The 22,405-nt window shown below is 38.8% G+C and overlaps 2 protein-coding genes across 2 annotated transcripts; one reads left to right on the top strand and one right to left on the bottom strand.

The window, feature by feature from the left end:
• Positions 1–58: 58 nt before the first annotated feature.
• On the bottom strand, positions 59–9,067 carry LOC139946857 (coiled-coil domain-containing protein 83-like). Its single transcript, XM_071944599.1, has 11 exons — positions 8,948–9,067; positions 8,005–8,152; positions 7,177–7,261; positions 6,492–6,660; positions 5,583–5,750; positions 4,533–4,624; positions 3,961–4,029; positions 3,357–3,478; positions 2,625–2,752; positions 1,929–2,122; positions 59–1,176 (listed from the first exon to the last, which is right to left on the bottom strand). Exons 2-11 carry the CDS (start codon positions 8,124–8,126, stop codon positions 1,006–1,008), a joined length of 1,320 nt encoding a protein of 439 aa, XP_071800700.1. The 5' UTR covers positions 8,127–8,152; positions 8,948–9,067; the 3' UTR covers positions 59–1,005.
• A 112-nt stretch (positions 9,068–9,179) lies between these two features.
• On the top strand, positions 9,180–22,092 carry LOC139946855 (peptidyl-prolyl cis-trans isomerase-like 4). Its single transcript, XM_071944595.1, has 13 exons — positions 9,180–9,331; positions 10,618–10,685; positions 11,883–11,947; positions 12,740–12,857; positions 13,343–13,485; positions 14,286–14,382; positions 14,867–14,983; positions 15,545–15,669; positions 16,039–16,105; positions 16,548–16,659; positions 17,363–17,438; positions 19,820–19,931; positions 21,060–22,092. The coding sequence occupies exons 1-13, from the start codon at positions 9,262–9,264 to the stop codon at positions 21,516–21,518; spliced, it is 1,629 nt and encodes a 542-aa protein (XP_071800696.1). The 5' UTR covers positions 9,180–9,261; the 3' UTR covers positions 21,519–22,092.
• The last annotated feature ends 313 nt before the right edge of the window (positions 22,093–22,405 follow it).

The following is a 22,405-nucleotide window of genomic DNA, read 5'->3' as shown; positions in this document are numbered from 1 at the left end:
ATAGAAAAAGAAGACTGAATTTATCAAACATTTACAGAGTAATCAGAAGTTTATGTTAATAAAATAGATAAATATGTAAATCCGTTTGCATATTTGTACTGCATATCTTTTTGTTTTGTTTCAATTTCTTCAAATTAATTCCATAAATTTGCATATTATCATCCGGTTAAAATGATCAAATATATACACAGTGTATTTAAAATGTCTTTTACAGCAAAGTATTTCCAGTGGTTTTTTTTAATCAGGTAAAGGATTTTCATTGCAAAATAAATGTTTCCTTTTACCACTTAAAACAAAATCATACTTTTTTTAAGCACTGCAGTCACACAAAGGGAATCTGACACGCAAAATGGTGCCAAAGATTTATCATGGGTTAATGATGTCAGTGCATGGAGTCCAACCTCTTTCCTAGTGATGATCTATCTTGGTGCACGATTTTTTTCCTAGCTCGCACTGCTAGCTCATAACCACTCATAAAATGTGTCAGTTAAATTTAAAGATGTGGCTGATTTATTCATTGTGTGTACTTGGGTAAAAAACAGACTGCAAAGAAATCACCAGAAAAACATCAAGTTCTATAGCAACTGGTCTCCTCTCATTCTTCTTTGATCTTGTGACACGTGTAACTGTACATAGTTTAGGATGACTGTGTAAAAAAATGTTTTTTTTGAATCACGTAAAAATACTTGCATTTTGACACTCGCATACTATCCATATACCCATGGTAGCGAGGCTGAATTGGGTAGTTGGATAAGTGTCTTGTACAATCTTGCATCTGATTTCAGTTCTTAAGTTAGATCACGTCCGAATTGGCGGCTACAGCTGAGTTCTCCACGTCATCATTTTGTTGATGAAGTACAGGACATCCTTTGCAACATGTGTATTCATAGCCATGGTAGCCAAATAGGATACGACCTGAAGGCTAGCCTACCTCATCAGCACCGTATATACATTTAGATTTTACCAATATACAATATTCACACACTTGTTGTCGGACTAGACCCATCATGTCTCCGTCACCGTCTTGAGCATCTGTGGAGTGATAGGCCAGACATCGGGAGCAGACAGCTTGGCCTCTGCCTCCTCATCGGTCAGTTTCTTAGGGCGCTGGAGAGTCATCTTATGACCGGTCACTCTGAGAAGTTTCAACTCCACAGGACCAAGGTTCAGATAATCCTGTAAGAGGGAGGGAGAGAGGTTTGTTGTCATTAACAAAGGCCTTGTAATAAATAAACCCACGACAGCCACAGCAATTGAGGGCGCTCTCAATCACTATATTCATTCGTACCCAAAACAGATAGATATGAAAGACTGGAACACAATAACAACACAGACATCTAATCCATTACTGACAATAAGACATTCGAAGGAGCCGATACAACCCACCTCTAAAGCAACTTAAAACTACGGTGCAACAAAAGTGACAGAACACCTATTGAAACTATGCACGACAAATCGCATTACCCCCCGGAAGTGATAAAAATACTCTTGAGGGCGCCCTCACGCGACCAAAAATACGGCGCATTGCAGTGGTTTCTATTTGCTTTTGCTGTGGAGCCCTTTGCAAAAGTTCTACAAATTAGCATTTCCCGCAAAGTACCCCCGTATTTTTAGGAAAATTGCTGTGACCATTCAAGAGCAAGTACATGTACAAGGCCCATTAACATATGCATGCAAGACTCTCTACTGGGCCCAAGTTCATTGATTGAGCTGCTAAAAAGCAGAAAATATTACTCAACAATTTTCTGCTTAGCAACAGTAAGCAGGATACCACTTACAGTTGTTACTACATATGACATAGTATTTTGTCTGGTAATCTTATTGTGGTATTGCAAGATTTTGCTGTGCTTAGCTACATTTTGTGCAAGTTGTACGACTAAAAATCACATCACATAAAAAGAAGAATGAAACCAACGCATCAATCTTACATCAATATTTTCATCCTCGTATTCCAAGTAATTATCCAATCCTGCCTCGTCTCCGTCTGTCCATTCCTGAATGCCCCGCCCTCCAAGATCTTCCTCCTCCTCTTCATCATCGGACTCCTCCTTGATGGCCAAGGAAAACACCTTGGCTTCTACTGCCCTTTGGGTGGCGCTCTTTGGACGAGGCCTTCTGGAACCTTCATAATTATGACATTCATGGAAATATTATTACAAAAAATACTAATTGGCAAAGCCCGGTTTATACTTTACCAATGCGATACGAATTTTGACGTCACAAATAATTCGCATATTCAGTTGAAATGTGCTCAACTTCCTGCGAAAGGTTCGCTGCGAAAACAGCCATGTGACTTCGAAATTCACTTCGCATCCGCATTCGCAGGAAGAATGAACCTGGCTTTAGTTTAGAGTTCCACTGCAGGATGAAGACCTCAGCATGCTCCATCTTTCCCTCTAATCCATTTGTTCCGATATTGGGTCAGTTATTAATTGCTCAGCTCCTAAGTTAAATTTTTTTTTAGCCAATGCGTCCTGCCAAGCACCATTTGTCTTCCTAAAGATGTCCTGAACTTTGTTATGCTCTCTTAAGCCCGGTTCATACTTCCTGCAAATGCTTAGACTGAGTATTTGCGGTAAGGTCACAACTGAGCTACCTAGCCCTTTTCTTCTATGTCTTCTTACCTGATACAGTGCCCCCTATTGCCAAGGGTTTCTCGCTACCTTCCATGTCCATTTGGGCGAGGTCTTCCTCTAGTATTCCTGCATCATCCACATCATCCCCTTCACCAAACTGGGTCAAGTAGAAATTCCTGAAAATACAAGTCGCCAAAATGTTTAGGATAATACTTAATTAGAACGCAAGGGGAACTCTTTTTCTTTGTAACATGTTTAAAGGAACACATTGCCTTGGATTGGTCGAGTTGGTCTTTGAAAAGCGTTTGTTATAAAATGTTTATGGGTAGAAAGATGCTGTAAAAGTAGAATACAATGATCCACACAAACATGCCTCGAAATTGCACGGTTTTCCTTTTACCTCGTCGACTAACACAGTCGGCCATTTATGGGAGTCAAATTTTTGACTCCCATAAATGGCCGACCGTGTTAGTTCGCACAGTAAAAGGAAAACCACGCAATTTTGAGGCAAACTTGTGTGATGATCATTGTACTGTATTCTACTTTTAAAACATCTTTCCAACCATATGCATTTTATAACAAAGGGTTACAAACGCTTTTTTATAGACCAACTCGTCCGATCCAAGGCAACGTGTTCCTTTAAATACAATGCTTTGATTATAGTTGTTGTATTAGGTATAGGGCTGTTTACCACATGCCTCGTCTTATTTGATCAGCCTCCTTTCTCACAGCTTAGAATTCTATTCTTGAGTTCTATTTTATATGTGTTTAGCGATGTACCTTGATATTTTCAGGTCTTCAATGCGACAGTCAAAGAGTCCACTCATAATCTCCAAGTTCTCCTTTTCTAAGTCCTCAACCTCCAACACAAGAAGCTTGGTCTCTGCCCGATGAAGCTCCGCCTGAAATCAACAAGAAATCTCCAGGTTTTAGATGACATCTTCAGAGCCACCACACTAACTTTTAAGAAAATCAAAAACTGTTAATTAAAACAAGAAGATGCACAGTAGGCTTCTGTGATTGGTGCACTAGTCCGTTTTGAAAAAGTGGAGAATCATATAATATTAGTGGGCAAACTGAACTCCCCCCCCCCCCCCCCCGATAGAAAATATCAATCAACAAATTGGCTTCTATACACCCACCTACAGAAAATGCCCTTGAATTGAATTGCCCCAGAACACTTGCCCCCCAAATAAGATGGAGGAGAAAATGCACAAAATAAATGGTTTGATACATCAAAATCCATCCCCTAGCCCCACTTTTAAAAAAAAAAGGGGGGGATCTCACTCACTAACACTTCTTATCTTTGTGTACTTTCTCTTAAAAATAACAATGAATACAACTGTTCAGCCCTGTTTTCTCTAGATGAGTCGAATCACTTTACCTCTTTCTTCAACCATTTGTTGTCCTTCACTTCCTGTGTGCTCCACTTGTCCATCGTTGTCATTGCTTTCTGCATGAGGGAGAAAGACACGCAGAATAATGATCAGCAAATTTTGCTTTGCCTTGTACATGTTTTGCAAAGTCTCAACGTTCTCCTAGATTTATCAGTCTCCATCACAACTTAATTTTTTTTTCATTTAATAAAAGCTTCGGAGAAGTGGCCAAAACTCTGTGCATACATCAGATTAACTAATGCACATGTCGTTGTAGGGTTTATTCGGTTTATTATGGCTCTGCTTACCGTAAGCACAGAATCGGCGCTTACGAAAGCAGGGAATTCTGTGCTTACGGCAAGCGTATTTCACGGGTTAGCAGCGAATTTTGGCTTCTGCGCGTGCGACTCCACGTTACTAGGCATTCTACGCTTACAAGGCTAGCGCAGAAATTCGGCGCTTGCACGTAAGCGGGGAATCGTGATCATAAGCGCAGAATTCGGCGGTAAGCAGAGCCATGAAATTGGGCCCAGGTTTTCTCATTTAGCTTGATAGCATCACATATCAGAATCTGACTTACCTGTGAGGCTATGTGTTTTTGCTCTGTCAATCTCTCCTCGGTTGATTTATGAATCTCATCCTTTGCCACAAAGAGGGTTTTCTCCAAATGAGCTGAATGAAATAAAAGTGATTACAAACTATTGTCCTTCATCAGAGAACAAAGTGAAGATATCTGGCTTTGAAATTAAAGGTAATACACAGGATTGGTTGAGCTGACAGTGTTCACGTTTTGTGTGATCAACCATTGTACAAGATAACGAACCTGCAGCCGATTTCACGAAACGCTAGGATGAATCCTAACTCGAGTTAGGATGAGAACCGTAAACCCCCTCCTAACTTAGGATGGGTTCAATGCGTCCTACGTCTTTGGATACGGAACTTTACTCGTCCTTAGTCCTAAGATTAATCCTAAGTTATGAAGAGTTTGGTGAAATCGACGGCTGTACAAATTTGGACAATAGTGATTTGAATAGGGTAAAGATTGTTGAAGTGAACCTATTTGCCCATCCAGTTGCTGGGGCTGTCTAAAGACTCATGTAAGGAGAATAAATTATTTTGGAATTCTTAGGTTTGGGCCCACTCATTTACCATTTTCAACTGAGCAAAAATTAGCAGGGCACCAGTCACAGATGGTACACGTGGCCAGGTATTTAGCTGGTAACTTTGATTCTTGTAAGCAACATTTGTGTGTACGCTTAGCTAGTCTACGTGCTTAAGCAGCTTTAAGAATTGGGGTAAAGCAGGCCTTGAACTCGCTCTTGAAGGGGCACAGCAATTTTCCTTTAACGGGCACTTGTATGCCAGAAATGTAAATTGGTATTGGAACTTTGCAAAGGGCACCACAGCATAAGCACAGGGCACCACGCCAATAACTGTGGGCGCCATGGTAATGGGGTCATACTTTGAGGGACCTAGTTGATGTGACAAAATGGAAAAACCACCACATTATTATTTAATATTTTAAATATTTTGTTTACAGCTCTGGCCAGTGGCAACATTGATGAATAAGCCTCATTAGCCATCAATTCGGACTTGGCATAATAATTAAGAAACCCGTTCTTGAGTGTACCTTTCATATCATCAAAGCTATATTGCATATCTTCTAGTTCCTGTTCTAATATCTTGATCTGCTTGGCGTGTTCATGTTGACCTTTGTTCTTGTACTCCAGCCACTTTTCAACGGTGACCAGGGCTTGCTCTAACTCAACCTCCTTCTCCACAATCAGCTTCTTCAGATCTGGATCAAGAGAAACAAGTTCATTGCAATTTGGCAACTAAACCTTTGGAACTCGCTCTTCGACTGCTCACTAGGTGTCGCAAATAATTAGCAAATAATAAACCACAAAGGCAATACAGTCATTGTTTACAGTGCGTGCCCATCACATCTATCAACTTGTCTTGTTGTTAAAATGATAGCTATCGACCTACATGTACAGTACTCCTGGCTAGAGTTGTAGCCATAGTGGGCGGTGCTGGGCGAACCTGCCCAGTACTCACAGTTTTTGCCTACCACTCTGAAATATTGTCCACTGTGCGATGATCTGAGACACAGCTAATGATAAGGTGTAGCAAATGTCACCGAGTGAAACACAGTCAAAAGGCCATTCAGCCTATTGCATGGTCTCCATAACACAGTTTGGAAACATGGCATCATGCCTGAAGCTTGCACTTTTACAATGATGGCCCCATAATAACCATGCAGGCCTGTATGCTTCGTTTTTGAAAAGGCAGGGGCACTAAGGCATTTTCTCCTCGGTAAAGGGCACCCTATGAAGAAAATGTGAATTTCTACTGGAGCATTTCAAAGGCAACAAGGCAACGACCAAGGGCATGGAGGCAATCGCCTTCGTTGCCTCCGTTAAGTATCAGGCCTGACCATGAACAATTTTGTTGATCAACTCTCTGTTGGTGGACTTTGAAAAACTCGGACTTATTGCCCACCGCTATAAATGGTCTAGCTACAACCCTAACTCCTCACCTTCAATCTGTGCATCTTCCTCCTTGGCTGCCTTCCATTTCTCCTTCATAGCACCCTCTACATGTTCCTTATTGACCACGCTAACTTGCTCTAGTTCAGAGTCCCTCTCCTTCGCCTGTTTGAGGAGAGTGCGGATGTGGTACAGTTGCTCCTCCTTCAAACGCTCATTCTGATTTATGTGAAAGAAAGAACCCAGTTCATTAACCCTCCAACTATTGGTGTGTTTCTGTAGACAACCAACCCATACCCCGCTATATGCCACAACATTGGCCTTTTGGCAGGGCTGGAATAAATTCGAGCCCCACAAATTTGTGGGAAATAATCACAAAGTGCAGGAATTTTTACTGGACCAGAATTTTGTTTAAAAGACCAGAATAAAAATGAGTTGAACAAAACCAAGAAAATCTATCTAATTTGTTTTGTGACGATACGTTAAAACTTCAATACTCAACATAATTGAAAGATATTTATCATACTCGTAGTCAGTTATTTTGTTCACAAAGATGCATGTATTACACAATGAGGTAGCCTATAAGAACTTTTTTAATGAAAAAAACACAAGACCACCGGGCTTGTCTGGTCATAAGTCTACTGGCCTGAAGAAAAATCACTGGCATCGATATACCATACAAGTAGGGTTAAAACAGTATTACAAACTAAAAAAGACTGATTTGAAAATTCTCACCCTTTCTTTGTGTTTTTGGTTCTTATCTTCAAGTCCTTTGATTTCATACATGAACTCCTCCAGTGCTTCCTCTTTTATGTTAATCCTGAGCAAGAAAAAAAAAGAGATTTATATTAAACACCCCTGAACTGTACACTGAGAGAGTAAAAAACTCCACAGGCTTGTACATGGTAAATAGACCGATCCACTAAGCTCCGCCCCATTGCGTATTGACCAATCACAACGCAACGAAGGTCCGACAAATAAGGTCCGACATGCGTGCGCGTATCTTGGCCCGCGCGGCAGAGTTGTGAAGAAAGGCATTGGAGAGCCCCACGTGTTCTTGCTCACGCATGCGTTGTGGGCGGAGCCTACCTGATCGGTCTATTACAAGCAGTGCTCAACTTTCTCTGTGGGCAACTAAAAGAAGACTTGTGCAACCTACTTGTTTAAAATGCTCAATATTTATATCCTTTCAGATGTAAATTGTACATTTTTAAAGACCTTATGTTGACATTATGAAGGACAAAAAAGGAGGAACAAAACAAAAAACAAAGGGTCCCCACCAGGAAATTCTAAAGACTGCAAGTTGTTGGACTGCAGAACTTGCAATTCCAAGGCTGTGGGTTCGAGTCCTACCAAGCTAACTGCTAACTTCACAATGACTAGAATTAAGCATTGCTGGATCGAGTTACTACACAATTTCTTGATTTGTACAAAGTTTGTATTGAGAGAAATTGGCTGTTGCACAGCTTGGTGTTTGTATCCTTCCCTTGTTGGAGTTTGCCAAAGATCATCTAAAAAACAAACCAAAAAATAAACAAACAAACACAAGATCATTTTTCTTACTGGTAGGCCAAGATGGCTTCTTTGATGGTCATCTGAGGCTCTGTGGATTTCTTCTTGCCGCCTCCTTTCTTGCCACTCCCCTTCTTCTTGCCACTCCCCTTCTTCTTCCCTTTCTTACCCATCTCAAGCTTAGCCGTCTACCTGACACCTGAGAAGGTAAATGACACATCGGTGGTTTTACTAGAGTCAATGCATTACCAGTTTTTTGATCATTCAGAATCATATCAAGGAAATTGCAATTTTTACCAATATTCTATCAACTGTTGCCTAGTTATTTTTAAATTAAATTATTCACTTGGACTCCAGCATCTTCTTTGGGAAAACATTCTCTATCATGCCACCACTTTTTCACTATAATATTTATGCCCCAAAAAATCAATGTGTCGGTCCCGTGTTCTAAATCTTCCTAACAAAAAAAAAACTGCAGACACTTTCAGTGACTTTATTTTGTTTTGTTAATCGAAGTAATGATTGCCTCTGAGCTGCTGAAAGCAGCTGAGTGCTAAAGCAATAAACATTTATTTCAATGACATTTGCAGGTCCCACTAACGCAGAATCAACACTAAAAAAATGCCAAACGTATCCATGGTCCAACCATCACACAGCAAATGACCTAACTCTATGAAATGACCAACACCCCATCAATAGTGCCAAAGAAGTCCAGCGTATTGTGGCAATATTGATGGGCTAAGCGTTAATTGGGGATGACCAATCGGCAACCACGACCAGTGCCAGCCTACCACCAACTAATAAGATAAGAGTAAGAAGACTACTGTACTAGGGCTAGGCTATTATTTTTTATTAGTTATTACTATTTAATTTTAAGATTAAGAAGGTGACCTGATCTGATGAAGGAAGTTGTTTTTCCCACCCCAAACGACGCGGAAAACGTCATGAAATAAAGTATAACATTATAATATAAAACAAAACAATCAACCCTCACCAGATAACGATAATTAGCAGTCAATCATTACGATGTGTTTTCTTCACGATAGTTGTGAAATTTTTGTGCGGAAAGCGTCGTCGGTTTCCAAGCACCCCCTCGACTCGATGACAATCTGAATTTGAGTTTGTTAAACTGTAGAGGGCGCAATCTTGAAAAACGCTGGTAATCCTGTGATTGCGGTTCTTTGGCCTGCTTTCGCCTCGTACCAGTTAATACAAAATGGCAGCCCCCGTGGACTAAGATTTTTGTGTCAATTTCGCTCCATAAATTTTCCTGACTGTTTCTTTACAAACCAATATAATTGCTTAAAAATGGCTGTGCTACTAGAAACAACGCTGGGTGATATTGTGATCGATTTATACCCAGAAGAGAGACCTAGATGTGAGTATTGCTGATGGCATTGTATTCTGCTGAGTGCTGAACTGAATTTTCAAATCAAATTCAATTTTTCAATTTCAAAAGTTTTGACTTGAGACTTTGTTTGACATTTTTGTTAATTTTATTTTGTTAGGTTGTGGTGGGGATAACTTTCCGTATGGTGCCATCACTTGTTCACTCTTTTTATTACAAAAAGGGATATCTCATTGAGCTTGAGGGAAGTTGAGGTAAATTAGATTATAATATAACTATAAATATTTCATATCGAATGAAGAAGACGTGGTGGCACCATACGGAGACTTTTCCGGTTGTGGAATTGTCTACGGGGGGACGCCGTCTATGACTGGGCTGCTGTCCAGATGTCCATCTAGCCGACTTCTTGCACAATGTTACATGTAGTGTCCAGACAAGCAACTAACTTTCAGCTGATCAGCTGATTTACATGATTATACAAAATTTTAGATTTATTACTCAATAACCATGATAACATTGCATTAACATTAACATGTCCTAAGATGTTTTACATTTTTCTCTTCAAAACAGTTCCATAGTCTATAGCAAAATGAAAACACTGTTCAAAAGTTGAGTGTGATCAGCCATTTCCCTCTTTTTTGCAATTATAAAGTTGCTTGTCTAAGTGTCTGTCAGCATGGTCAGTCTGACACCTTGTAATTGTATGTGAGTTTGACGTGAGTGCCATTTAGTCACTGAAGCAGAGTTATGGATGTAGTGTCAGCATGATGTCTGTAAACCATGCCGCTGAGGACTGAGGCAATTAGTAAAATACTCATTTACTGACGATGCTGACTGAACATGCTGAAATGAACGATTGACTGACTAAGTCAAACAATTACAATTGTATAAGTTATTTTTTCAATCACATTTTTAACAATGCAAATTTACTTGTTGAAATGGACAATTTGATTTAATAATATTGTTTACTTAAAAAAAAATACCTAAAAATATGGAGGTGATGGACATTCTTAATACTCAACCAAATTTGCTAAAGTCGTGACTTGGTCTGTCTTAATTGTTGTATAAATAAACAAATGTTTGTATTGATATAGATTGGCTGTTGCCAGCTTGGTGTTTATATCCCCTACTGGGCATGTTGGGGGTCTGACCGGAAGATCATAAAAAAAACCAAAAAAAACTCAAAGTTCTAGGGCATGTACATGTATTCATTGTAATGTGCTTTTAAATACCCCCCCCCCAAGGTTAAAATTGTAACTGAGAAATACTATGATCAGACATGAAACCTACTAATGTTGATCTCGTTTTATTTTCAGGTTGTCTCAACTTTGTAAAGCTATGCAAGATCAAGTACTACAATTATTGCCTCTTCCATTCTGTACAGGTAATTTAAATATCATACTTCAAGAAGAAACTTGTATAAGCCTATTCGGAGTTCCAGCTGCGCATGTCTGTTACTGCTGACCTTTTGACAATACCCGCTGGTATTGTCAAAAGGTCACGGGAGAGCAACAAATTGCGTAAGCGTTGTCAGCAGTAACAGACATGCACAGCTGGAACTCCGAATAGGCTTATTGTTTATAGTAAAGTAAGGGTTAAAAGAATGTGGCCATTCATAATTCAGAATAATCACTGTTTTAAAAATCTATTCTGAAAATCAAATCTCTTATGTATGTATGCATATACTTCGCTTTTATGGGCCTCGACTTTGGAACGCTCTCGATGACCAAATTTAAGATCAGCATTCTGTGGGTCATGTTAAAGCCTTTTGTTTAAAAGAGTCCTGTTCCTCAACTATTATGTACACTTCCAGCTCCACTACTCGTTTTCAGCTTTCTTCTTTCTGGTTTAAGGCTGTAATTAATTTTTGCATTATTGTTTTAAGTAAACTCATTACATGTTACATTGTATACATGTGTAGTGTCTCCTGCCCGTTGTTGTTTTGCCTTTGTGTTTTGTCCAAGGCTGTTCCACACTAAAACCATGGCCCATTTGATAAGCCTCCTTACTCACTACAATCTACTGTACTTATTGTCATTATCATTCAGCCATCATGTTAAAGGAACACGTTGCCTTGGATCGGTCGAGTTGGTCTTTGAAAAGCGTTTGTTATAATATGCATATGGGTAGAAAGATGCTGTAAAAGTAAAATACAATGATCCACACAAACATGCCTCGAAATTGCACGGTTTTCCTTTTACCTCGTCGACTAACACGGACGGCCATTTATGGGAGTCAAATTTTTGACTCCCATAAATGGCCGACCGTGTTTGTTCGCACAGTAAAAGGAAAACCACGCAAGTTCGAGGCAAACTTGTGTGGATCATTGTATTCTACTTTTAAATTATCTTTCTACCCATATGCATTTCATAACAAACGGTTACAAACGCTTTTTTATAGACCAACTCGTCCGATCCAAGGCAACGTGTTCCTTTAACTCATTTACTCTCGTTATGACTTGTTACTTTTTTTACACAACGATTGGCTTTTTGTTGATTGTGAGTAAGAAAATAAAACCATTGAGTACCATTGAATACATGTACTGTATATAAATCTAAACTTTTGAATTTTGATCCTGCAGGGAAATTTCATTGCACAAACAGGAGACCCCACAGGTACTGGCAAAGGAGGTGATTCAATGTTTAGGTAAAGTGTTAAAGACACAGGGACACTATTGGTAATTACTCAAAATAATTGTTTAGCATAAAACTTACTTGGTAACAAGCAATGGAGAGCTGTTAATAGTAAAACACATAGTGAGAAACGACTCCCACTTGGTATGTCTCAAAATATGCACAATTATAACAAACCTGTGAAAATTTGAACTCATTTGCAGGGCTGTATGCTTCGTTTTTGAAAGGGCAAGGGCACCAAGGCATTTTCTTCTTGGTAAAGGGCACCCTATGATGAAATTGCAAACTTGTACTGGAGCATTTCAAGGGCACCAAGGCAATGACCAGGGGACACGGAGGCAATCGCCTTCGTTGCCTCCATGAAGAATCAGGCCTGCATTTGGTCGTCGAAGTTGCGAGATAATAATGATAAAAGAAAACACCCTGTCACACGAAGTTGTGTGCTTTCAGATGCTTGATTTCGGGGCCTCAAAACCTAATTCTGAGGTCTTGAAATCAAATTTGCGGCAAATTACTTCTTTCTCAAAAACTTCAGAGGGAGCCGTTTCTCACAATGTTGTTTTATACTATCAACAGCTCTCCGTTGCTTGTTACAGAGTAAGTTTCTATTCTAACAATTATTTTGAGTAATTACCAACAGTGTCCACTGTCTTAAAGTATTTTCATTGTCTTGTACATTAAATTGGCTGAATCAACAAGGATAAAAATTATACTAACTGCTATGATTACCTCAGGCCAGTAACTATTTTTTGCAATTATGGTTATAAGAAAATTTCTTTCTTTTGTTCACTGTATTAAATTGCAGCAAACTTTATGGTGACCAAGCTCGATTTTTTGAGATGGAGACGAACCCTCGCATCAAACATAAAAAGCTAGGAGCTGTTGCCATGGTGAACAATGGTGACAACATGCATGGCTCTCAGGTATGTTTAAAAATAGGGATTCAAATTGATTGTTGTATTGCACTTTTTCAAGTCTCTAACCCCACTTTATAATAATGTGTAGCATATAACTGTTGTTGTACTCATCAACGGACAGTGAAAACACTTAAGCTCATAAGCTAAAATGCTGTTTTGATGAGTATTATCAGAATGCAGTAACGAACTGAAAATTCTCTGTACAAAAATGTACAGATCACAAAATGTGACGTCGTTGAACGTTTTTTTAATAATGACATATTATATACATTTGGTTATGATTGATAAACGATACCAAGCATCCTGTGAAATGATTTCGTCTAAACTGCCCCAATTTTATCAGAAGTCAATAAAATATGTCACAAATTATGACTTTTCAAAGATTGCCAGCAGGCACTATACCGGTCAGCCATGACTAAGTTGAAAATCAAGCATCACTTTTTTTTTTTAAACACCTCTGATTTCAAAATCCATGTTCCTTTTCCCCTCAGTTTCTTTTGACGTTGGCAGAGAATCTGGATTACCTCGATGGCAAACACACAGTGTTTGGAGAAGTTAGCGAAGGGTTTGACGTACTCACGAAAATCAATGAGGCTATCTGTGATAATCAGCATCAACCATATCAAGATATCAGGTGAGGTCAGATGTACTCTTAACATCCACTCTCCCCTACCCTCTTTCTCCCCCTCTCCCCAACCCCTTCGCCCCACCCCACAAACTTTGCCAGTACTCCTCAGTATAGTGGTGTGTCGTAGCGAGGGCCCAAGTTCATAAAGCCTGTAGGCACAAATACTTGCTCAGCACAAAATAAATTTTGCTTAAAGCGAAAATAGGTTACCTGCCAAAATACCAAACATTTGTCTTAATGCAGAATTTTCTGCTTATTAGCTTTATGAAATTTGGCCCTGGTGGTCAAGCGCAGTAAACTCAACCTCTGTGGTGTTTCTGATCAGAAGAGTGCAGGTTTGAATCCCAGGCTAACTGTATTCTGCATTTGCAATTGCCATTCTTTGCCTCCAGGGCAAGCGCTTAATTTCTGTGCTAGCTTTGTAAGCTAAGATTGCCTCGAAACTTGGAGTGGGCTTCTTCACAAGCAAAAGTTCCCTGCTAGCTGGGGGAATTTGCTTGATGTAAACATGGACTTCCCTTTTTTTCTTAAGCGCTGATTCTTTGCTTACAGTAAGCATAGGCTTGAAAATTGCCCCCAGTCCTGACACTTGTGTCCTTAAGCAAGGCACTTAACCATAAATGCTTCATCCTTTGGATGGGAGGATAGGTCCTGTGTGTTGACAATCACAAGGACTTCATATTAAAATGAAGCTGAAAAATTAGGTTTAGAAATGTATACTTTTAACGTTTTCTAGACAAGAAGGCTGCTTGGATTAGTCACAGTTTTAAGGCACTACAGCATGTGTTTGTTTTTCATCGTTGCAGAATAAACCATACAGTGATTCTGGATGACCCCTTTGATGACCCCCAAGGACTTGAGATCCCTGATAGGTCACCTGAGCCAACCAAAGAACAGCTGGAGGTAAGTGTTTTGTCGCTGAATCGTGTTGGAACAGACTGCTTTTATTGAAACCAGTATAGAGCCAAATATGTAGCCCACCGAGCTAAATCAATCACAAGAACCATCTCTGCTGTACCCCTGGGTGACGAGATGCAAATTTTAGTTAAAGTGTCTCAGGCCTGTATGCATCATTTTTGAAAGGGCAAGGGCACCAAGGCATTTTCTCCTTGATAAAGGGCACCCTATGAGGAAAATGTAAATTTCTACTGGAACAATTCAAGGGCACCACGGCAATAACCAGGGGGCATGGAGGAAATTTTCTTTGTTGCCTCTGTGAAGTATCAGGCCTGGTGTCTATCCTAAGGACACAAGCGTCACGAACGAGTTTCAAACCCACAACTCAATGACTAAAAAGCTACCAGAACCTGAGTCCAGTGCACTGGATCGCCCGGCCTATAGCATTATTATTCCTCCGATTTCTATTTCTATTTTTCTATTTCCTCAGAGCGGTCGAATAGGAGCTGACGAGAAGATAGATGACACAGAAGGTAAAACAGCTGAAGAAGTGGAAGAATCAACAAAAGAGCAAGAGGCTAAAGCGAGTGCACAAATTCTAGAAATGGTAAGCAATCCACATGTACTGCCTAGATTTTCTCTGATTTGCTGCCTCTATTCCCCCCTAAATTTAACAAAGGAGACCTATATGGATACCTATAGGATGCTTTGTCCCGCTTTCAGTGTCATTTCCAAAAGAAATAATTACCTGTCCGATTATCCTGATGAGGTAAGATCATGTCATCGCTGACAAGTTTAGCGTCTAGACAAGTTTGGCGTCTATCTAGAATTGTTTTAAAAGAGTTTTCAGTGTGGGGTGGATGAGCTTTTGTGTCTAAATGACAAGTGTGAGTTACAGTTACAATTGATTAAGGTATTTTGTTTATATTTTGTCACAGAATGTAATCATTCGGTGAAATCTGGCTTTTCCGTTTCAGTTTGCTTCAGTTTGCTTCACGGTCACGGGTCACCAAGTAAAATCTATTAGTCCAGATTTCACTGAGTGATCATATTCTGCTGCAATGCACTCATATGCATCCAATATTTATATAATATTCGCTGACAAATATCAGACAATTCATATAGTACTGACTGTCCTAAAATTTTCACTATTTTTTCTTAATGAAAGGTGGGTGATCTGCCTGATGCAGATGTGAAACCTCCAGAGAATGTCCTCTTCGTCTGCAAGTTGAACCCAGTCACCACCTCAGAAGACCTGGAGATTATCTTCTCCAGGTTCGGAAAGATTGATAGGTGAGCTCTGAGAGTGAATTCTGAAATTATTGTATACAATCATTGCTTGAATTGGTCTTAATTTATGGAATTGTTTTGTGTATCACCAATAATAAATTTAATTCAAATTTAAGAATGGTCAAACTGTAGTCTTGAATGCCTAATGAAATAGAACGACTGAAACTAATCTGAATGAGAAAAAAGAACTCCTGTTTGCACGATAACGAAGTTGAATGCATTAGTAGCTTAGAAGAAACCCTAGTTTGAGAGGATTAGCCAAAAATGAATGAGCAACTTGAATGCAAAATAATTATATGGAATGCATTTTCTGCTTAAAATTGGCAGGGAAAACCTTTGTTTATATCTTTTTATCTTATATTTTTTTGACAGTTGTGAAGTGATCAGAGACCAGAAAACAGAAGAATCTCTTCAATATGCCTTTGTTGAATATGAAAGGGTATGTAAGTGAGAATGACTGTCCTCCTTTTGTCTCTGTTTGTGTTAAGGCTTCAACTTATCCAGCTTTTTGGGATGTTTAACACTGGACCACATGCTTGAAGGCAGTGATTTCAGTGCTGGGCTTTTACACTTGAGACCGGACAGGTGCGACAGTTCACCTTGTGGCAGAACAATAATTCACTTTGGGACAGTGTCAGAACATAGGAGTATAGGAACATAGGGGTATGGGAATATGGGGTTGGTTGAACAAAGGATTGTCTGAAAATCTAGATTTGTCTGAACAAAGGTTTGGTTGACTGAACATGGGCCTGTTGGTACATAGGTTTGTTTGAGATATTACCACATGGTGTTATCGCAAACCAAATGGATGTTGGGCACCACGCGTTATTTCAATCACATATTCCTTGACTTCATTGTTGTCTTCTTTTTGTTGTATATAGGAGGAGGACTGTGAGAACGCTTACTTCAAGATGGACAATGTACTCATTGATGACAGAAGGATTCATGTTGACTTCAGCCAGTCGGTGGCAAAGGTCAACTTTAAGGGCAAAGGTCAGAGTTGGATCTAAATAGTGTTTTTATTAGTAAGAAGAAGGGTTCGGAAAAGGGTTGAACTTAGCATGGTGTTAAGTTTAGCTTTTTCACAAAGTGACAAATGTGTTTAGGAATGAAATACTTATCAAAACTGTTGCATGATTAAAAAAACATTGACAGTTCAGTTTTCTTAACAAGTAGACACTTAACTGTGTTTCAGCTGAATTTTTCAAAACCAGTATGGAGAAACAAGCAAATAATTGTGTTTTTTTTTTTTTTGGGGGGGGGGGGTAACTCAAATGCCCAAATATATTTTAATTTATATTGTCAACTTCTTTCCTGATAAATAGCATCAAAAAGGGGTTACAAATTAGTATTGAAATAAAACGTGCCAATGTATTTTCAATAAACAACTTGGCTTTGAACCTCTTCTCTCAGGTTTATTCTCTTGGCGTTTCTACTTTCACAACTTTTGAATCAAAGGTGGTATCAACATGGGGTTTTAACAGTATTTAACCGTAGATGAATGCTGTTTTTACAAATGTATCAAAAAGTTAAAAATTATCTGGGTTGACAAAACGCATTGTTCGTGATATTGGTGCTAATAAATAAGCATAATGTTGACAAAAAAACAAACGTAGACCCCACCTTAAAGAAATATTGTAAATCATATTTAGAAAAATTATCCTTTGCATTATTCATCTTTGGTTTGCATTTTTAGGACCGATGCAGATGCCTTCGTCTAGTTCTGATGGCAGACCTAAGTTTGAGCTAAAAGACAAGTCCAGGCAATATGGGTAAGTTAACACTAGCAGATTTTTCAACACTTTTTTTCCAGTTGATCAGTGTTAATGTAGTGTGTTCATGTACTCATTATTGACCTCTGCTTAACTTCATGGAGCTGTTTAAAGGCAGTGGACACTATTGGTAATTGTCAAAGACTAGTCTTCACACTTGGTGTATCTCAACATATGCATAAAATAACAAACATGTGAGAATTTGAGCTCAATCCGTTGTCGAAGTTGAAAGATAATAATGAAAGAAAAAAAAAACACCCTTGTCACACGAAGTTGTGTGCTTTCTGATGCTTGATTTCGAGACCTCAAATTCTAAACTTGAGGTCTCAAAATCAAATTCGTGGAAAACTACTTCTTTCTCGAAAACTACGTCACTTCAGAGGGAGCCGTTTCTTACAATGTGTTATACTATCAACCTCTCCCATTAGAAATACTGAAAAGACAGTATGTGTTAACTCACGGTTCTTTTTAGAACCACCCAACTCAATGAGAGATTATCATTACATGGTGTTACCGCAAACCTTACTAAATCATATTTCCACGATGCAAAGTTTCAAATTCTGTTCATAGAGCTGCCTATCCACAAATAGAACCTAAGCGCTATAAAATAATGACTACCAGAATAAGGATACCTGTTACAATAGCTTGTCAAATCTGTGACTGGTGTCCTGTTTATTTTTGTGTAAACATAGCAGAAATGATAAAGTAGTGTTTTCTGCTTTTAAAGCAGAGCTGATGAAACTAGGAACAGGGTTAAATTTCATGGGATTCGTTATAATTGGGTTGTGGTAACACCATGTGTGTATCTACATGCCAGGTAGAGTTTGTTCTTAGAGAACTGTCTTTCTTTATTCTATTACAGCGAATCATAGGATTGCTTAAGCAGAAGACATACTGCTGAACAATTTCCTACTAAGCAAAAATGAGCAGGATACCAGTCACTGATAGTCTATGTGGTATTTCTGATCACCAGAGTGTGGGTTCGATTCCCAGTCTTTGCACGGCACAAACCAAAATTGCTTTCTTCCTTCAGATGGGAAGTAAAGACACTGGTCACATGTGTTGCGTAGTGGACATAAACAGAACCAAACTTATTGTACAGAAAAGGTGTTTACCCTGTATTTTTAAGTCGTGGTCTAGCAGCAATATGTACTGCTTCACATATTATCATCGAAAAGTCATTCTTAAAAAGGCACTGGACATTGTTGGTAATTACTCAAAATAGTTGTTAGCATAAAAACTAACTTGGTGAAGAGCAATGGAGAGTTGTTGATAGTATACAACATTGTGAGAAACAGCTCCCTCTGAAGTAACGTAGTTTTTGAGAGAGGGGCATTTTCTCACTTAAATAATAAAAGACTTCAGCTGAAGCTGTTTATTATGCATCTGAAAGCACACAAAGTTATGCAACAAGGGTGTTATTTCTTTCATTATTCTCTGGCAACTTCGATGACCAAATGAGCCCACATTTTCACAGGTTTGTTGGGATACACCAAGTGAGAATACTGGGCTTTGACAATAAACCCTTCCCATGAAATATGTAAATTGCACATAGCGCGTGCGCACTAACGTTTTGGTTGGCAAATTGAGGGAACATCGCGCTGTTTTGTACACGGGTAATGGGTGCGTCACGCAGACGCCATTGCGCGTCTGCTTAGTGCACAACTCTATGGCGTTTGCCAACCAACAGGGTCTGTACGCATGCGTGAATGTTATTAGCATATTTCATGGGAAGGGTCCATTACCAGTGTCCAGTGCCTTTAACAAGCTTCACCACAGTTCGATAACTCAGCGCCTTGAGTGATAGTGTCATTTATGACGGAGATGTCACCATTATAAATGTACACAGTTATATATATTTATATAACACCCAAGCAGATCCTTGCCATTTGATTGGAGGATTGTCTGTCACGTGATAGCAAAAAAGTACCATTGCACGCTGAGTCACTCACCCTGCTTTTTCGTTCCATCAGAAAAGTACCATTGCACACTGCCAGCATGCAATATACTTTTCGGATGGAACGAAAAAGCTGAGTAAAAACATCACTGCGTGCGCATGTCTTTGGTAACGCATATTAGTAAAATTACTAGCATTCTGCTTTTGCGTGTCTCAAAATAGCTGCACAGAACGCACATTGTGACTGTTGAATCCAACAGGCCGACCCAAAGAGAAATGGGTGTAGTTTCACAAATAAAAAATGAAAGTTGTATCTTCCAATCAAAATGACAAAGATCTACTTGGATTTTATATAAAACAAATATAGAATAGAACATTCCATCTTTCAACTCATGAACATACTCGCACCATTGCACTCATAAACATTCATTATGTTTATAATATTTTTTTTATATACTATTATTGATATAATTAATTTCAACAGCAAACAGTACGATCTTGTTCTTGAGGGGGATGAAGAGACAGTACCATCTGATCATGCAGCAACAAGTCGCAAGAGGGGCCGAGACCAGACTGAAGAATCAAGGAAGTCTAAGGTGATTGTAGTTTGTGTTTTTATTGAAGAGTTATTTTTAGTAGTAAAAAAATCATTAAATGTAATAAACATTTGATACATACATGGTGTTACCACAAACCGGAGGTCGTTGGTTCAAATCCCGCTCTAGTAAATTTTTCTTTGTTTAACCCAAAATCATTTTAAAATGTACCCAGTCAGTTTCCCTTGTACTTTATTATTTGATACCACAAACTAGATATAATGTACACATGTATTAAAGGCAGTGGACACTATTGGTAATTACTCAAATAATTATCAGCATAAAACCTCACTTGGTAACGAGTAATGGGGAGAGGTTGATAGTATAAAACATTGTGAGAAACGGCTCCCTCTGAAGTGACGTAGTTTTCGAGAACGAAGTAATTTTCCACAAGTTTGATTTTGAGACCTCAAGTTTACAATTTGTGGTCTCGAAATCAAGCATCTGAAAGCACACAACCTTGTGTGACAAAGGGCATTTTTTCTTCCATTATTATCTCGCAACTTTGAACATCAATTGAGCTCAAATTTTCACAGGTTGGTTATTTTATGCATAATATGTTGAGATACACCAAGTGATAAGACTGGTCTTTGACAACTACCATTAGTGTCCAGTGGCTTTAATACTTCTCCATGCAATGCCTCAAATTCCATGTATATATATATAAGTAACCAGGTATTAAAATATCCTTGAAGCAAAACTAACCAAGTATCTAAACAAGCGAAGGATCGAAAACTAACCAAGTATCAAAACTAACCAAGAATCACAACTAACCAGGTTTAAAACTAACCAGTCAAACTATATCTAAACTGGTCAAGTGTCAAAAGTAATTCAGTACAATATCAAACTGTTAAAATTTCAAAACTAACCAAGTATCAAAATTACCTGGTTAAACTAACCAAGTATCAAAACTAACCAAGTATCAAAACTAACCGATTAAACTTACCAAGTATGAAAACTAACTGAGTTTAGTATTTCCCCTCCTTTTTGCCAAAGCAAAATGGTCAAGTTGAATGTCATCTTTTAGAGGTTCACAAATGCCTTTTCTATTAAAGTAAAACTGTTTTGTTTATAAAACTTGACAAGGTATTAAAACGTAGTAATTGATTCTTCTTTTTTGTTTTCCAGACTAAAGGGTCAAAGCATTCGAAGAAGAGCCATGGATCATCCTCTAGTGACAGCAGCAGTAGCAGCTCAGAGAGTGATGGCGGCAGAAGAAAAAATACCATAAAGGAAAGACGGCGGAAACATGCCAGCTCAAGTGATGATGACAGAAGCAGAGATAGACGCAGAGGGGCAGACAGAAGGGGAGAAGGTGACAGAAGGGGTGATAGAGGCGGTGATAGAGACAGGCGGGGAACGGCTAGGGACAGGGAGGAGAGAGACGAGGGTAGAGGGAGACACGGGGAAAGAAGTCACAAGGACCATGACAAATACAGTCATAGAGACAGTGGTAAATATAGTCGAACAGACAGTGACAGATATAGTCATAGAGATGGTGATAAATACAGGGGTGATAGGGAAAGAGATAGAGATAGGGGAAGGGACAGAGGGGGTGACAGACACAGAGATAGAGACAGGAGGTAATATTAGGTTTGCAACTTAAAGCAAAGGATAGACATACACTTATTTGAGAGTACAAACAAACAAACAATTCTGTCTCCGATGCTTGTCTGAAAATGAGATATTATTAATGAAAGTAAAACTCTTAACCTTTTGTAAAACAAATTCTGCAAGCAATAGTAGTTTTTCACTTATTTAGTTTCTTAGATCAAGTGATGCTACAGAAGGCACAGGGCTCCCTCCAACCCAGGCATTTTGTTTTACTCAGACCCTTCTAAATGATGTTTTCTGGTTGTACAACTTCCGTTAGGTAGAAACCTCATGATTTCTGCCATTTAAAAATGTTTATAGAGTATGTTTTTAGATTGACTGCTACTTTTAGTTGGACTTTGATAAGAGAGTATAAGCAGTCTGTAAATACTTTGTTATTTCAATGAATTAAACTTTTCTGAAACTGAAAAGTTCTCTCTCATTTGGTGTAATATTTTTGTATGTCAGCTTAAAGGGCTACAACTAATACATTTATAAACTTAAGGACAAAACAAAAAGTGGAAGAAAAGAATTGTTATAACAAAGACATAGTCAAAATTAAAGTAACAAACGCATCAACAATCAACTATTTTTTGTGTGTGTAAATAATAAACAGTGGTTGCTTGGTGCTGAGTTTGTTAGTCAAGAATTTTGCCATGCCGAGTTTTTATGGTGCTGACATTCTTGATGCCGAGGGTTGCTCGATGCCGAATTGACTGGACACTTCGGTTCGGCACCTCGTAAACTCTGCAACAGATTACGGTCTTGAAACTTAAATCAAATAATTGCTTCTAGTTTTTTCTACATCTAGATTTTATGAAGAGATAAAACTCAAAGAGTTATCCCTGGTTCCAGTGGATGAGCTAAAACAATGAAAACCT

Source organism: Asterias amurensis, chromosome 14 (genome assembly GCF_032118995.1).
Source record: "Asterias amurensis chromosome 14, ASM3211899v1".
In the NCBI taxonomy this organism is placed as follows: Eukaryota; Metazoa; Echinodermata; class Asteroidea; order Forcipulatida; family Asteriidae; genus Asterias; species Asterias amurensis.
Note: the sequence above shows the minus strand (reverse complement) of the source record. Positions and strands in the feature narration are given on the sequence as shown.